This window comes from Buteo buteo, chromosome 23 (assembly GCF_964188355.1).
Source record: "Buteo buteo chromosome 23, bButBut1.hap1.1, whole genome shotgun sequence".
NCBI classification, from domain to species: Eukaryota; Metazoa; Chordata; class Aves; order Accipitriformes; family Accipitridae; genus Buteo; species Buteo buteo.
In genome coordinates this window covers 12,314,716-12,330,856 of record NC_134193.1, presented here as the reverse complement: position 1 = coordinate 12,330,856, position 16,141 = coordinate 12,314,716, and the positions used below count along the sequence as shown (strand labels likewise).

Sequence of the window (16,141 nt, the reverse complement as noted above, 5' to 3'; positions counted from 1 at the left end):
GGCTGAAGCCGGGGTGTTGGGGGTGGGTGTACGGGGCGTACGCGGGGCTGAACCCGGGGTGTTGGGGGTGGGTGTACGGGGCACACGCGGGGGTGCACCCGTGGCGCGTGGGTGCGGGCGAGCGGGGTCCCCGCGGCTCACAGAGGGGCTGGAGGGGCGGGGTGGCCCCGGGGCTGACCGGGCTGGGTTCCCGGTGCACGGCGGGGGGGGTGGGGTGGGGGCTGCCGTGCGGCAGCGCGGGGGCACGCGCGGTCCCTCGGCCCAGGGGCGGCCCCGCCCCGCACCCACCTGCGCAGCTCCCCGGCCGCCCCGGAAGCCCCGCCCCCCGCCTCCACGCGCCCGCCGGAAGCCCCGCCCTCAGGCCCGTCCCGCCGCCGCCGCCTCCTCCTTCAGCCAGCGTAGGAGCTGCGGCGCGAAGTACGTGATGATGGTGTCGGCCCCTGCGGAGAGACGAGACGCTGGAGCCGCCCCGCGGCGGGGGGGGGCGGGCAAGGGGACGGCGACACGGGGACAGGGTCGGGGGACGTGGGGGGAAGCAGGCCTCGGGGCCGGCGGCCTCACCTGCGCGCCTGAAGGCCGTCACCGCCTCCCTGACGGCGGCCTCAAGGCTGAAGGCCCCGGCCTGGGCCCCGTGCCACAGCATGGCGAACTCCCCCGAGACGTGGTAGACGGCCAGCGGGTGGGTGGGGTGCTGAGGGGAGCACCGGGGGAGGGAGGTCAGCCGGCGGGCAGAGAGGACACCCCTCCCTGCGGCCCAGGCCCCTTGCCCACAAGACGTGCAAACAACAGTCACAGCCCCTCCGGTTTGGATATATCCAAACCGGCCATCCCAAACGTGCCTCTCTCCTGCCCACCCCACCCCTCCTCCTCCAGGGACACCCAGTGCCCTTCGCTGGCACGCTAAAGGAGCTTACTCGCGCCTTGACATCCCTCACAAGGTCCAGGTAGGGCATCCCCGGCTTCACCATCAGCATGTCTGCTCCCTCACGCACATCCCGGTCCTGTGAGGGGAACACGCGCGCAACCCCAGCAGCTTGGGCTACAAGAACATTTTCCAGTGAATCCACAGTTGGTTTTCTTCAGAAGTTTTGGCCTGGGGGTTGGTTTTCCCAGGATGGATCACAGGAGGGTCTGGTGAGCCCCTAATGGCCACAGGAGCCCACAGACAGGCTGCGATGGGCAAGAGACAACACTCCCCTCCACAGACACACAGCGCCTGGGGAGAGCTGGTGGCTGTGTGTCCTGGACCTGACACCCCAAGCCACAGCAGGGTATGCAGTCACCAACCCCACAGCTCCCAGCACACAGTCCTCCGGCCCATGCTGCAGACCAGCTCTCTGGCAGGCTGATGGGCCTTATGTTTTGCTTGTGGAGGGGGAAAACCCTTGACCGTTTCAGCTAGCGTGCCTCCTACCCCCTTTTGACTCCATCACCCCTGACCTTGCTCTCCCCCAACCCTACTGCACTTCTGGGTGTGAAGGCTTGTCACCTAGGTACCACATGAGGGTTTTTCAGTCCCCACAGCCATAAACCCATGACCCTTGGCACTGCCCTGGGCAGCCCAACACTGGCTCACTCACCACGGCGCGCATCGCCAGGCCCCTCGCGCCCGGGGGGAGCTGGTAGCATCGCCTGTCTCCGAAGGCAGGTTTGGATAGCGCGGCGTCCCTGGTGACAGGCAAGGCAGAGGGCAGGGGATGAGGACCAGCACAGCTCCCCATGCCTCTTGCCTCGTACAGCTTCAGCAACGTGAGGACAGGCTAGGACAAGTGCCTGAGCCATCAGGGCCAGTAAAAGGGGGACTCTTCTGACCCACCTCAGCGCCCCAGGATCAGCAGACCCCCAGCGGAGGTCTGACAGGTCCAGGCTGTCCCTGGGAGCTGTGGGTCAACACCTGCTGCCCTCCCCGTGCCCAGAGTCTGGGGTAAAATCGTGTCAGACATTTTCCTTTTGCTCTTTTCCGAGGCAGGTTCCTCAGGGACGCCCTGTCAGGTGCAGGCTGTTCTTGGGATGAGGTCTAACAAAGAGCTGACCAAGCTGAGGCTTGTCCCTGAAGCCACCCTTTGCGGCAACACTGGCTCCCACGACTCCCCTCCTCACTGCTCCTGGCAGCTGCAGGCAGTTCCCTCCCTGCCCGACTTGCCACCAGCACCCAGGATGAGCAGTTGAAGGGGTGGGACGGAAGATCATCCAAGTGATCTTCCCACCAGCCACCCTTTCCTGGGCAAGATACACTTGACTCCCTTTTGCACCAGGAAGTAGGAGGAGAGCACTCCAAAGCGACCAGCGTGGCCCCAGCTGTGGCCCAGGCTCTGTTCAAGGCCCGTTCCCAAATAACTATCCAGGGACACACATCCTGGCCAGCCCAGCCCTGGCTGGGGACAATCCCAGCTGAGGGACAGACCCACCTGAAGGGACCGTAGAAGCATGAAGCAAACTTGGCGCTGTAGCTCATCACTGACACCTGCAGAGGAGAGCAGAGCCGTGAGCACCAGAAGCTCGGTGCTGCATCATGGCACCAGGGCAGTAGTGATTCCCTCCCACGGCTGTTTTATAGTCTGCCCCACAACCTCCTTCCCCTGCCAGAGGCCTGGCACCTTGCTGTCCCCATGTCCAGCCAAGGACATTCCCTTCCTGCATGCACCGGGGTGGGGAATGCCTGTGGCACGTCCTGGGCAAGGTAGGGGTTTGCTTCTCCCACTGCTTGCCCAGGTCCTGTTGTGGTGCAGCCTCCTCCTGGACATTGCTCCTGCCTTTGGCACATGCAGATCCCGAGCTCACCTTGTTGCCCAAGTCATTGGAGATCAGCGCCACCTTCATGGCCGTGATGCGCCCATCCATCATATCTGAGGGGGCAACAATGTGGCAGCCTGCAGGGAAAGACCAGAGATGCCGAGAAGTGCCCAAGGCTGTGACGTTGCCTGCAGGAGGAGGTGACCCCAGGGCCAGAGGGGCCCCGGGTGTCTGCAGCTCTGCCAGGGCCAGCGTGTGGAGGGCAGCGGAAGTGTCCTCCGGCTTGGAGCAAAAGCACTCTCAGTTGGAGCCAGGCCCAGTTTGCTTTTGGGCCTGCTGAAAGTGAGAGGGGATGAGTCTGTGAGAGTCAAACTTGGGTACTGCTGCCAGGACACTCCCCACCTGCTTTGGCATAGGCCAGTGCCACTTCTGCCAGCCGCTGGCAGCTGAGCTCATTCTGGATGGTGCCATCTTCACGCAGGATGCCTAGGAGAGAAACCTGGGGTTACGCAAGCGGCTGGATGGCCGGTTGCCTCAATCCCTAGGCTGGGACTGTGGCTCTCAGGACAAGCTATGAAGATGCTCAGAGCAACAGCGGGGAATGTGTTAAGGGAGCTAGATAAGGACCAGGAGACCCGTGAGACAGCCCCTCAGGGACTGGACACAACACGTGGGTGCTGCAGGGAAGGGAAGACAGAGATGGGGAAACACAGACAGGCGCTCAGACAGATTCAGGTGGCCTGAGTGGGTGCCTTAACCACCCGTCCTCCCACCCTGCTGTCAAAACCCTGCAGAGGTCTCCCAGGCTCAACTGCACCAGCACTGGGGAGCCAAGTCTTGGGGCAGGAGCTGGCCAGACCCCACCAGCACATGGAGCTCCTCAGCAGAAAACGGCAAACTCCCAGAGACTCCCAGTACCAGAAAAATGCCCAAAGAGCAGCTCAGGACCCCAGGCTGTTCGCTCACCGCAGTGCCCATGGGATGTGTAAGGGCACAAGCAGACATCACAGGCAATTAGCAACTCTGGGAAGGTGGAACGGATCTTCTTGATTGCCTGGATGGCAGGTGTGTCCTCTGCATCAGCTGCAGAACCTCTCTCATCCTGTGAGAAGAGAAATGCCTCAGTGCACACAGCCAAAGGCTTCCCACCAGCTCCTGCATGGCAGCGGTTCTGCCCAGGAAATGTTTGCTGAACCGTGAGGCCTTGTAACACAGGACAGTGTGACCACCGACGATGGAAAAGGGCAATGGAGTAATGCTTCTGAGCAGTGAGTGCAGGTCTTGGGGCCACCTGCTCTGGGAGCTTTTTGGGTGTCACTACAGTCTCCCATCCCCGTCCTGCTCTGCTGAGCAAGGCGCAAGCACGCCCAGAGATGCTGAGCTGCTCCTGTTTGATCAGGAGACCCTCCAGCCCCACACGGCGCTCCCACACCTCTGTGGCTACGCCAAGGCCCCTGCCCCCACCACACACACTGACCTTGTGGACCTTGCTGGGCACCCCGAAGATGAGCACACACTTCAGACCGTCTTCGACAAGGGGACGCAGCATCCCCTCCAGCTTGTTGACTCCGTACCTGAGAAGAACAAGTGTAGGGGGGCTGCCAGGCACCCAGACCTGCTCCATTGGGCAAGCTGGTCTCTGACTTGGATACTGGTGTGTGAGCGATCCAGCATCCACAAGCATCCACACCAAGCAACAGCTGGAGGTACAGGGAAGGTGTTGCCTGAACGTTGGGAGGAACAATCCGGGACCTTATCTGGGCCTACAGGAGCGTTATCTACCCGGCAGGGACACTCTCTGCTCTGAAAGGACAAGCATGCCCTGCACTTGGATCCCTTATCTTAGCGTCCCTGTTGCAGATCCAGCCCACCTCCCTACAGGACCACCCTGGGGCCTCTCTGACCACAACCCTGCTAACATGGCAGCAGATGAAGACAGGAGCTGCCAGTCCAGCAAGATCTAATGCATGACCGGAGGCCACATCCTTACACAGGTTTTCTAGCTGCTGCTGGAAACCCTGTTTGCTTCCAACTTCCCTGTGTGCCCAGCGCCCACAACGTGTGAGTGCTCTGGGACACTGTGAGACCCTGGTACTATCCCTGCCAGTATTGGTACTTTCCCAGCATCCCCACTATGTTTCCTTCCACTCCCTTGGCAGAGAAATGCTCCTGCCCTGCCTGATGCTGGGGGATCCCCAAGGCAGGGACCACAGAGGGTTGGAAGTGTCACCCCTGGCCCATGCTCATCTCAGGCCATACATCAACCCTGCTTGGGCATGGGCCACAGCAGCGACTGGCATGCAGCTTGGCAGGGCTGGATTCTTACCTGGCTTGTCCAGGGAGGCTGGGAATCGGCTCCACTGCATCAGGGCTGTCACTGCAGGAGGTGGATGGGACGGAGATGTGAAGACTCAGTGTGAGAAGGAAGTCCCTACCCCAGGCTTGTCCATGGGGAATCTTTTGGGAAGTCCAAGCCTAAGAGCTCAGGGAGCACCTATGCCAGTCAACCTGAGCTTGGTCCATCCCTAACCCAGAGAGACAGGACTCACTTACGTGACAAAAATGGGGTAGATGAGGTTGGAGGCATCGAAGGTGGTTGCCGTACACTGCCAGGAGCGTAGCACCGGGTGGAAGTAGCCACTGTGCAGAAGGGAGTCTGCCTGCATCTTGGGCCTTCGCTAGGAGGTTGTGGAAGGAGAGCCTGAAACACCAAAAGGAACCAGCAGGCTGGTTAGCAGCAGCGTCCTGGTAAGCCACTGCTATTGGCGCATGTGAGGAGGGGGCTGAGATCCAGGCAGCCACTGCAGGACCGTCCCTGTCCTGCTCCAGGCACACGCGGGGAGCATGAGCTGCAGCCCAGCCAGCTTCATCCCAACTCTCCCGGGCACTGCCCCACACTGGGTGGGTGTTGCAGGACCCCACACCAGCAGTCACAGCACAGCACTTCCCATAAACAGGGATGGTGCTGACTCCTCCCCACAAAACCTTCCAATTCTGTGTGTGAAACCACCAATTTACAGCCAACAGCATCCTCCCACAGCAGAACCACATTCACATGGTTCAGCACTACCACACTCCACAGGCTCTGTCTGCTTTAGCTTGTGTAACTGTACCAGCAGTTTTCTAATGATGAGACGGTCATTGCTTAATTAGTCTTATTTTTGCTTAACACTGTATAATTGTGTGATACAGCTTTTGTATACAGAGCAGTCAAAAGCTGCTCTGCGTAGCATGAAGTATTTGCGGCTACAGTGTACAGGTGCAGTTACAGAAGAGTGTGGCCGCTGGAGGAGAGAGAGGTGCTGGATCATCCTGAAGACACCAGGGCTTTAAGGCCTGTGGTCACACAACTCCAGTGGCCAATTACTGCTGGATAAGAAAAACTTAGGAGTTTCGGGGGTAACAAAGAGCAATTACTCAACATACATAAATCAAGTGTTAGTTACGTTATTGTTGAAACTTTTCCTGTAGCAATATTTTATTTTTCTTTAACAGTTAGATCTAGTAATTCTGCAATTAGACCATTAAGATTTAAATTTCCACTAGCACTGAAATATCACCAACATGTGGTTGGAGGGAGCCAGGGGAAGGCAGCTGCCCCCAGACAAGGCATTTGGCTGCAGCACAAAAGAGAGCAGCTGCTACAGCCCTGGGAAACACAACTTCAGCAACAGACTGTTTGTACAGAGTGGCTTCAAGGACTTCTGCTGGCTGCACACACAGGGACACATCCCACAAATACCCCGTGCAGAGGAGCCAGGAGTGCCCTGAGAGACAAACAGCGTAAGTCCCTTAGGGAGACGACAGATTTTGTTTTGAGAGCTGAAACCCAAGGGAGGCAAGGCAGGAGGAGAGCTGGAGACAGGCTTCTGAAAGAGCAAGCGGGATTCCTCTGCTGGCACCCCCGGACAGGGCAGGGCTTCCTGCCCTGTCCGGGGGTGCCAGCAGAGGACACGAGGATGGGACCTGTCTCAAGGGAGCAGCCCCACGGTCCCAGTCCCATTCCAGGAAGCATTCCCCAGCAACAAACCTCACTGCTCCCAGCTCTCTCCGGAGAGCAGACATGGCTTACACAGTCCAGGGCAGAAAGTTTTACACCAGCCAGCAACGGAGCTGGGAAGGACATGGCCCCATTCTTCTGGAAAACATTTAATCTGAGGTGTTCACCTATTTTACACACTCAAGACCCTTCAGATATTCTAACGCTGAGCCAAATTCTCAGTCTGTATCAGGCCACCCCAGTGCATAGGGCACCTGTAATGTAGGGGCATCAAATTCAGTCCAGGGCTTGAACTGAGTCTTTCATACCCCTAGCAATCACCTCTGCTTGGGGATGGGGGAAAAGGCACCTCTCAGTTACTTACAGCCTAACATGTATAAAAAAATGTATAAAAATATTGGATGGTGCTTGTGGGGGATGCAGACCAGCTGACGGGCATGCTGGCAGTGTCACGGCCTCACTTGGCAAGTAATTTTTAGCCCTGGAAAGCTGCCGCTCCAGTCCTTACTCGCAGGGAAGGGGACAGCCCTTGGGTGAACTGGAGTTGGCAGGTCCAGCACAGCAGCTCGGCCGCTCAGGCAGAGCTCCAGGCAGGCAGCAATCGAGAACAAAGGGCTTAGTGAACAAAACCCACCTCGAGAATCCAAAAAATGCTTTAAACAGTTAATCCCACAGGAGGAAGGGGAACGGGGACTGGGTGGGACCAGAGGCACCTGACTCTGTATGAGACAGATAGAGGCCACAGCTCCAGAAACTGCTCTCTCCGGGCAAGGAGGTGGGCACCCAGTGGAATTACAGAGCAGAGATAACAGCCAGGACAGGGGGGCCCCAGCAGAGCACCCGTCTACTGTGAGGGCAGGGGAGCCAGGGTCCTCCTTACAAGCCCCATGTCCAGGAGAAGCTGCCACCAGCCAAGGGCTGCAGGCTCCGTTGCCCATGCAGGGCACCTGATCGGACGAGGGCACCGGGATCTTACAGCCACAGAGCTGCCACGCACCCCACAGCTCCCCCACAGCTGGGGAAGGATGGCAGGGATGCAGAGCAAGGATTGGAAGAGTGCCATGATAAGGGACCGTTACACCACACATGTTGTGCCCTAGAACAGGGCTGTTTCCCCTGAAATCCCCTTAGGGATCCAGCAGAGCACACGGGCCTCTTTCTCTGACATTAAGGGCCCAAACCTGTCTTTCAAAAGCAATCTGTTTCGTGCACACCAGAGCATCAGTAAGGAGGAGTTTAAGAACAGCCCTGCAGCTCCTTCCCAAGCAAACAGCTCCACAGCAGCGTGGTTTCACCTTTGCTCCTCCACGGCAGGACTGCTCGAGAACCAGCCCAAACTCGCAGCACCTGAACCCACACCTTCACCCAGCCCGGGCCTGCCATGGCGACCCGAGCGCCTTGCTGTATTCGAGGGGAGAGAAGCAACTGCAAAATGAGAGAACCACGCGCACACCACCCTCCTGTTTGCACTAGCACAAATTAAACAAACTTAGCGGACGGGCTGAAGCCCGACGTATGCCAACAGTGAGCTGCAAAGGTCTGCTCCAGCTGCGGACAGCATCGCCGAGCCAGCAGCTGCCTGTTCCCTGGCAAGATGCGAGGAAGTTGCTTTCCAGCATTTGGGGATACGGAAATGCACGCAGCCTCATCCTGTGGTGCACAGCTATTTAACTGAAGTCCTGGAGATGCACAAGCTCCAGAAATCCCAAGTGCGAGCAGGGATGGACTAGAGCGTACTAGCACAGCAGAGCTCCCCGGGGAGACAACGGAGGTGCGGGTTAATTAACAGTCACTAACAAAGGTCAAGATGTTATAGAAGATTTCATCTTCTAGGTGGGATCTGGAAATGGGGATGCTCGGGGCGGGGCGGGGGGGGCTGTAGTTACATGGCATGATGAGCGGGAGCTCAGGACTGACTCCAGCCCGCAGCATCATATGCTGCTCGGTGATTTCCCCACGTTTGCGACGGTAACCGCGGGTTACCGAGCAAAAACCGGGCTACCCTTGCTGCCTTACCGAAGGCTGCCTGCACGCTGCCTGCACCCAAGCGGTGCCTCCTTCCCCGGCCGGGCCCAGCCCCTGGAGTCGTCCCGATCTCCGGCCAGCCCTACAAGAGGCCGGGGTCGGGGACCGGAGGCGAGGCGGTCGCCCCGGCCCCAGGCCCCCGGTCCCGGTCCCCGGCCCCGGCCCCCGCACTCACCTCCCGCCGCCGCCGCGTCCCGCTCCGGCCGTGTGACTCTTCCCTGAGCCCTCGCGATTTACATAACCCCGCCCCACCCCTCTGATTAGCATAGGCACACCCACACAGGGATGGCGGCGGCAAGTCTCGCGCGGCGGAGCGCGGGAAAAGGCCGGAGGCGGTGCGGTGTGGGGGGGTGTGCGCTGGGAGGGGGCGGCCGGAACAGGGTTTTGAGGGGGTATAGGGGTCTGGAGCAGTGCTGGGGGGCATGGAACACAGCTTTGGGGTGCTGCGGGGGGACCTGGAGCCAGGTTTTGGGGTGCTGGGGGGGGGGCTGGAGCAGGGCTTTGGGGTGCTGGGGGGGGTCCAGAACAGGGTTTTGGGGTGCTGCAGGAGGACCTATAGCCAGGTTTTGGGGTGCTGGGGGGGCGTCCAGAACAGGGTTTTGGGGTATAAGCAGGGCCCAGAGCAGGGCTTCGGGGTGCTGCGGGGGCTTGCCAGGCCAAAGGAGGCTGGAGCCACACTGCAGGCCTGGCAGCACACACGCAGGACAAGCTATTTTCTCCATCTCATTGGTGCATGGGAGATGCACGGATCATATTTATTAGTCTTCAGAAAGATCAGTCAAATTATAAAGCATTTTTCCCAAAAAGGGGCTTAGTCTAATAGATACTTTCTCATGGTGGCCTGTAGCTCCCACAGGATAGCATCGTTTCCTTAGCCTGCTGCAGTACATAAACACCAACCCAGTATCTCTCCTCTCCCCCCAGCCTAGCACCTCTCACTGGGAGCAAGGGCGAGCTGAAGGCTGCTTCCACCAGGTATACAAACACCAGCACCCAAACCTCACTTCACAGATAACTGGAAATCTCCTCTCTTCCGAGTCTCCACGCTTCCCTTACTCCTCTCAAAGGCGAGTTTGCAGCAGTCTTCATCCCCCCTCTGTTGTCAGCTTCTCCCTAAACAATTTCATAGTGAGTTTGCTTCTGCCTTCACTGCACGCTCAGATGCATGCTTATGCAATCACAACCAGCTCATTTTATTACTGACAGAAATAAAGAGACTCCACTTCTGTAAAAAATCTGGCTTTTATTTAGATATTGTTCCCTTCCAGAATATACACCCCAGATACGTACTAGAAGAGGAAAAAAGAAAAAAGAAAAGAGGAAAAAGAGCTAGAAGGAAGGCGTTTTTTTGTTATTGGAGATCTTGGGAAGACATCAACTCAGTCTTTTCATCTGTTACTGACTGCATGCCAGTAGAAACTAAAGAGCAGAAAATCTTTGTTGATTCAGTTCTTTTCAGGAGCCAGGCTTCTGTGTGTGAGAAGCCATTGTGCCATGAAAGCATAAAGGCACGGTTGCTCTTGTAGGTAGCTCACTCTGCATCAATTTTTTTGTGAAAGGGCATACTATTCCTCACAAGTGCTATTTTAAAACTGCACATCAGCAAAACTCGTAGGTTTTACTTCAATGTACCTAAAACTTTCCTCCAGTTTCCTTCACCTCAGTTAAGTTCAAGTATCAGGTTTTTTAGTCTTCAAAAAGATCGGTCAAATAAAAAAGCATTTTTCCCAAAAAGGAGCTTATTCTAATAGATACTTTCTCAGAGAAGAGAAAGGCATCAAAGCTAAGAATTCAAGTATAAAAGAGCAAACCTATATGGGTACTAGGAATACAAACAGCTTGTTTCAACCCATCTTTCTTGAAGGACGTATTTCAAAAACCACAGGCCTGAGGCTGGCCCTCCTAGGTGGAACATCCCGTCCTCACTGCCTTCCTGGAGCCCATCACACTGGGAGGTTAGCCGCATCTCTGGAATGACTGTCGAAGGCTAAAGATGGATCTTGGATGTCATTAGTCCATTGCAGTTGGGAAAAGGAAAAAAACCCAACAAGATCCACCACTCTGTTCTACCACATTTAAACTTGCTGCAGTCACCAACCTGTCTGCAGGAACTGCAGAACTGCAAAGAAGGGAAAGGAGGTGAGACCATCAGATCCACTGGTGCCCGCTGCTGACCTGCAACAAACATACCACTTGATACAGCCACCTTTTTTCATCCCCAATGCACATTGTAGCCGTTCATTTTGCTTCCGATTTTTAATAAAATTCCTCTTGGTCTCCCAGGGCTTTAAAGACACAAACCAAGCACTTTTGGTATTTAGTTTACACTGTAAGTGCTGTGAAGTTTTTTGATTTAGGTTGATTTGGGCGAGAGTCAGCCAAATGGACCACTGGTCCTTGTACAGTTGTACTGTATTGCTGCATAAGACTGGTAAGGTTGAAAGACACAGTATCACTGTCACAGTTACAGCAGGAAGAGAAGGCACAGCCAGAATGCAAGAAAATGAAGGAAAAACACAAGTCACTTGGATAAAAAGCGTCAATGTTCAGCTTCCAAGCCTCCTGACATCATCATGTAGATTCTAAGCCCCAAAGGGTTAATGATCTATTTGATTCCACCCCTGACTTCTCTCAAGTTCTCCTGGCCAGCTGCTCTACTGACCATCTGACATTTCTCCTCTGTTTCAGAGCCAACTCAGCATAAAAAGCCCAGTCCCATTACTGTCTGTTCAGGACGACCTGGGGAGGGTGCGAAGCCCCCTGTGCACAGGGAGGAGTAGTCCTTTCACGAGAATAGCTTTTGCAGAAGTCCTTTATGTACAAGTTAAAGCCAAAAAGGGATGGGCTGCAGAGGAACAGTACAAAGCTCTACTGGAAACAAGAGGGGACACAACAAGGTTGATTTACAGCATTTATATCCCTCTGAACAAAACCCAGCCCCTGCACACATCTCATCAGCAAGCTCAGTTGTCCACCTCTTCCTCATCATTTTGCTCTTCTTCCTCCATCCTTTCATCATCGTCATCATTCTCTTCCTCTCGGCTCTTATCTTGCTCCTCTGAGTCTGCCTTCTTGTCTTTATCCTTCCTTGCTTCTTTCTTTCCTTTCTGTTCACGCCTGTAAACTAAAAAAGAAAAAGAGAGAACACTGAAAAATTGCAAGCCAGTGTTTCCATGGCATGAACTGTACAGGAGCTGAAGTCCAACATCCACTTGCTCTCCAGGCTTACAAGGGGAGCAGTGAACTCATAGCAGCAACTCACCCTATTATTTGAGCTGTGCTGACCAGCTCCATAGGAAATCAGGTTAAGTTTCAGCAGAAAAATGCTGAAAAGGACGCAGGAGTTCACATTTACAGGCAGCACCTAAGACTTTCCTTAGATAAACATAATAGGGGAGTGATAGCAGATGAGACTTTCCCAATCCTCATCAGTTGTGAAATAATGTTATCCCAGTCCTGTTAAGGTGCACATTATTTATTCCCCAGGCAAACTGCAGTGTAGGATGCTGGGCAAAGAGAAGAGAAACAAGACAGGCAAGTAAGTGTTGCTTGTCCAGTGTTCGAGGAAAACAGGACTTGGTGATAATTAGACTCCCTCGACATGAACTGAGGACGATACCTTCCAGTGATTCTTTCAAAGGGGCTACAAATCGCTGAAATTCCATTTCCTCCATGGCAGAGAGAACATCGCTGGCATTCAGCGTTTTCCTCTTCCCCTTCATGGCAAAGTTATTTGCACTAGTCAAAAACAAGAAGGAAAATAGAGGTAATTGGTACTGGTATCAATTTAGTCTTGTTTATTAAAGTCACAAGCAACTTCAAAAAAAAAAGCCATCTCCTAAACATTTGGGTTTTTTTTAAATCACTTACTAATAGTTTAAGATACCTTCTTGTTTACATTGGCTGTCTGTGCTTTCATCTAGTCGCACTGCTTTCCCACAACATTAGTTTTCTGCTTGCATGGACCTTTTCTACAACCAGGGGGAAGGAGAAAGTCTGAACATTAGCTGTAGGGTGACAATTCCACAAAGCTGTGCGAGTACTTAACACCAGAGAAGTGACTGCCTGCACAGCATATTCTGAGCCACCCCAAAGACATTACTGTGTCCTCTGTGGCCAGCTCCAAGGCTGACTAGTTTGGCTCACACTTGCCTAATGCCGCTATGTGGTGAGTAGCCTGGAAAGCGAACAAAGGGCTCTTGCCTTTGCCAGGAAAAGCCACGCAGCCATATTCTAAGGCTAATGGCAGTTTGGGACCCCTCTTGTCCCTGGTGGGGTTGGAGCATCTCTGTGTAGAGAGCCAAGCTGCTTTCCCCACAGGTGTTAAGGGCAGTCCAAACCCAACGGCTGCAGTCTGGCAGACTGGGCTACACTAAAGATCATTTTATGTATATAAACAGACAATACCGAAACAAATACTCCAGGACAGCCAGCAGAGAGGTGAATTATAAATCAACTGCACTGGTTATCCGATGTAACAAATTCTTACCATGATGTTGCATAAAGCACAAACACACTTGCCGCTCGAGATATTGCACTCCGAGCTTCTTTGGAAATATTTACTCCATCAGGAAGCTGAAAAAAAAAATATGCAAGTTTTATCAGCAGCTTCTATAAATGACTTAAACTTGCATAATTCACGTGTCAGTTCTGTTACGGCATTCAGAGGGCTCAGCACAGCTGGACTCTAAAGGTTGATCTCAGATGCTATCACAGAAACTTTGATGTCAGCTGAAAGCCAACTGCAATTTGGCTGCCTTCTCTTAAATGCAACAAGCTACACAGAAGCAAAATACCTTCTGCATCAGCGGCGGGTCCGGCCACGCTCTCTGGGGCCATTCACCCGATGACTACCAACCTCCTGACACAGACCAGTCACTCTGCCGTATCCAGATCCATTCTGCAACGTCTCACAGCTCAAGACCAAACATATCATTAAGTCAACGACTGGGAATTATTCTAGATTTTCACACAGACAGCGAATCGCTTCTGCTCTGACGTCGTTTGGTTCGCCGAGTCCCGCTGCGAGAGCTCCCCTGCCTTTGAACTTCTACTTTCGGACATTACTCGGTCGTGACTGGGGGGTTTTGGGGCCCGGACCCTCCCTCGGGCCCGGGGCCCTCACCGAGAGCCCATCTCCCCGCAGGAGCCCTCGGGGACACAGCGCGAGCAGCGGCCGGCTCCGCCGCGCTCCCCAGGGCGGCTCCTCCCGGGGCCCGGGCACGTTTCGGGCAGCAAAACCGCGGAGCCACGAACCCTCTGCGGGGCCTGCCCGGGGAAAGCCGGCTCGCCTTCCCGCCCCGAGCCGCGGCGGGAGGCCCCCCTCCCCCGGGACCGGCACCCACCGCCTCCTTGATGATGCGGGTGATGACGGCGTTGGGCAGGTTCAAGTCCTCCGGTCTCTCCGCCATCCTGGGCCTCCTGCAAGGCAAACGGGGCGTCACCGGGCGCGGGCGGCGATGGGGGGGGAGGGGGGCGGTGCGTGTGGGCTGCCCGGCCCGCGCGTACCTCGCCCGGGGCGGCCACGCCGAAGCGCGCGCTCAGCCACTGCCCCCTCCCCTCCGACCCGTCCCGGCGTGCAGCGCGGCCCTTCCCGCCCGCCACCGCGGCCGCCGTTGCCTGGCGACGGGACGGGCGGCGGGGCGGGAGGGGCCGTGAGGGGGAGCGGTGGGTGGTGGGTGTCCGTGAGGGGGAGCAGGGGTAGTGGGTGTCCGTGAGGGGGAGCGGGCGCGGTGGGTGTCCGTGAGGGGGAGCGGGCGCGGTGGGTGTCCGTGAGGGGGAGCAGGGGTAGTGGGTGTCCGTGAGGGGGAGCGCGGGGGTGGGTGTCCGTGAGGGGGAGCGGGCGCGGTGGGTGTCCGTGAGGGGGAGCAGGGGTGGTGGGTGTCCGTGAGGGGGAGCGCGAGGGTGGGTGTCCGTGAGGGGGAGCGGGCGCGGTGGGTGTCCGTGAGAAGAACCCTGGGCTGTTGGTGGGAGGGTAGGGGCAGTTAGTGGGAACCCGGGGGTGCGTGTGCAGTGGCTGGGAATGGGAGCCTGCAGCGTGTGTTGGGGCGCGGGCAGGTGTAGGCAGTGGTATACCGGGGGGTCAGGGGGAGCCTGAGGGGGTGCAGGGGCTGGGAGTAGGAGCAAGGGCAGAGGGTGAGAGCCTGGGGGGAGCCAGTTGATGGGAGCCCTGAGGGCAGAGGGTTGGTGCCCGTGGGGGCAGGTATTTTGCCCCCCGCCATGTTTTCTGGCCTCTCCCAACAGTGCTGTCTGAGCGTGTGTTTGTGCCTTTTGCCCCACAGACCCGTGCCCCACGCCTGGCCCAAACTTCTGTATATGTCATGAGACTTTATCCCTATTGATAACCTGACAAGGGAATTTAAGTAAGCTCAGAGTGCGAGGAGGGAGTAGATTAATCTGGTACTGTGTTGGGGGTGATACTTGAAATTGAGAATAGTGGTTGACAATACAGGTTTTTTCCATAGAAAGCATATATTTTCCAGTAGCAAGGGCAGTATTATTGTAATGGGGATAGTTTACAGACATTTGTGAGACAAGTTTGTAGGTAAAGGTGTTTGTATTAGACATAATAGTATGCTGGGGCTAGTATACCAAAATATATACTATATTTTGAGTACACAAAGGTCAGACCTGAAGAAAGGCTTGTGTGTGTGAGAGCTTGATGACTTTTCCAGTTATAGTGACTGGATTAATAAAACCATCACTGTGTGTACAAATCATGTCTCTCGAGTCTGATTTTTAGCTCCTTTTAATGTATTCTGTTGATAACACTATGGTCACTTTATGGCTCTCGGAGGTGAGATGCTGCAGTGGGTGTTGCATTACTTTTTAATGAAGGCAATGACTGATTGTAACTGGTCCACCTGTAACCATAACAGACGGTGCTAATGTCGGCCTCCGGACGGGCTCTCAGCTCCGTGCTACGTGGTTAGGAGAGCTGTCAGAAGCCGATGCAGCTTGTTTTGTTTTCTGTTTTGCCAGAGGGCGAGGTTGTTTTGTACATGATTTGAGAACAGAGCGAGGCAGTGTTGGGTTCCTGTCTGGTGAAGGGGGTAGGATGGAGCAGAAACAGGGATGATGCTGACCCCAAGCCAGGGGTACGGCCCAAAGCTCCCCTGCTCGCCAGCAAAGACTGGGCCCTTACTGTCGAGTTGTTTGTATCTTCCTGATATGACAGGCTCTCTTCTTTCTTGGGTCCTTTGGTCACTGGTGTGTGCATATATTTATTTTTAATTATAATATCTGAAGGATTGAAGTACATCTCTTAGAGTATTCATTTGTGTTTTCATGAAGTACAGAAGGGCAATATTGTCTCACGTTTTTTGCTTTTCCATGCAGGCTGGCTTAGCCAAGCCACTGCTTATGTGTCGCTGCATTTATACC

The 16,141-nt window shown here is 55.4% G+C and overlaps 2 protein-coding genes across 4 annotated transcripts; both read right to left on the bottom strand.

The window, feature by feature from the left end:
* Positions 1-305: 305 nt before the first annotated feature.
* Positions 306-8,995, bottom strand: ALAD (aminolevulinate dehydratase). Of its 2 annotated transcripts, none has more exons than XM_075055134.1 (12): positions 8,934-8,995; positions 5,287-5,434; positions 5,060-5,110; positions 4,211-4,307; positions 3,700-3,835; positions 3,136-3,219; positions 2,782-2,870; positions 2,409-2,464; positions 1,581-1,668; positions 915-1,001; positions 562-691; positions 306-440 (listed from the first exon to the last, which is right to left on the bottom strand). In XM_075055134.1, exons 2-12 carry the CDS (start codon positions 5,397-5,399, stop codon positions 358-360), a joined length of 1,014 nt encoding a protein of 337 aa, XP_074911235.1. In that variant the 5' UTR covers positions 5,400-5,434; positions 8,934-8,995; the 3' UTR covers positions 306-357. The 2 variants fall into 2 exon arrangements, with proteins under 2 accessions (XP_074911235.1, XP_074911236.1); XM_075055135.1 differs by lacking the exon at positions 8,934-8,995 and adding an exon at positions 8,750-8,828.
* A 1,320-nt stretch (positions 8,996-10,315) lies between these two features.
* POLE3 (DNA polymerase epsilon 3, accessory subunit) lies at positions 10,316-14,341 on the bottom strand. Of its 2 annotated transcripts, XM_075055232.1 has the most exons (5): positions 14,267-14,341; positions 14,104-14,179; positions 13,248-13,333; positions 12,378-12,496; positions 10,316-11,882 (listed from the first exon to the last, which is right to left on the bottom strand). In XM_075055232.1, exons 2-5 carry the CDS (start codon positions 14,167-14,169, stop codon positions 11,722-11,724), a joined length of 432 nt encoding a protein of 143 aa, XP_074911333.1. In that variant the 5' UTR covers positions 14,170-14,179; positions 14,267-14,341; the 3' UTR covers positions 10,316-11,721. The 2 variants fall into 2 exon arrangements, with proteins under 2 accessions (XP_074911333.1, XP_074911332.1); XM_075055231.1 differs by lacking the exon at positions 14,267-14,341 and having other exon boundaries at positions 14,104-14,258.
* Between the last annotated feature and the right edge of the window lie 1,800 nt (positions 14,342-16,141).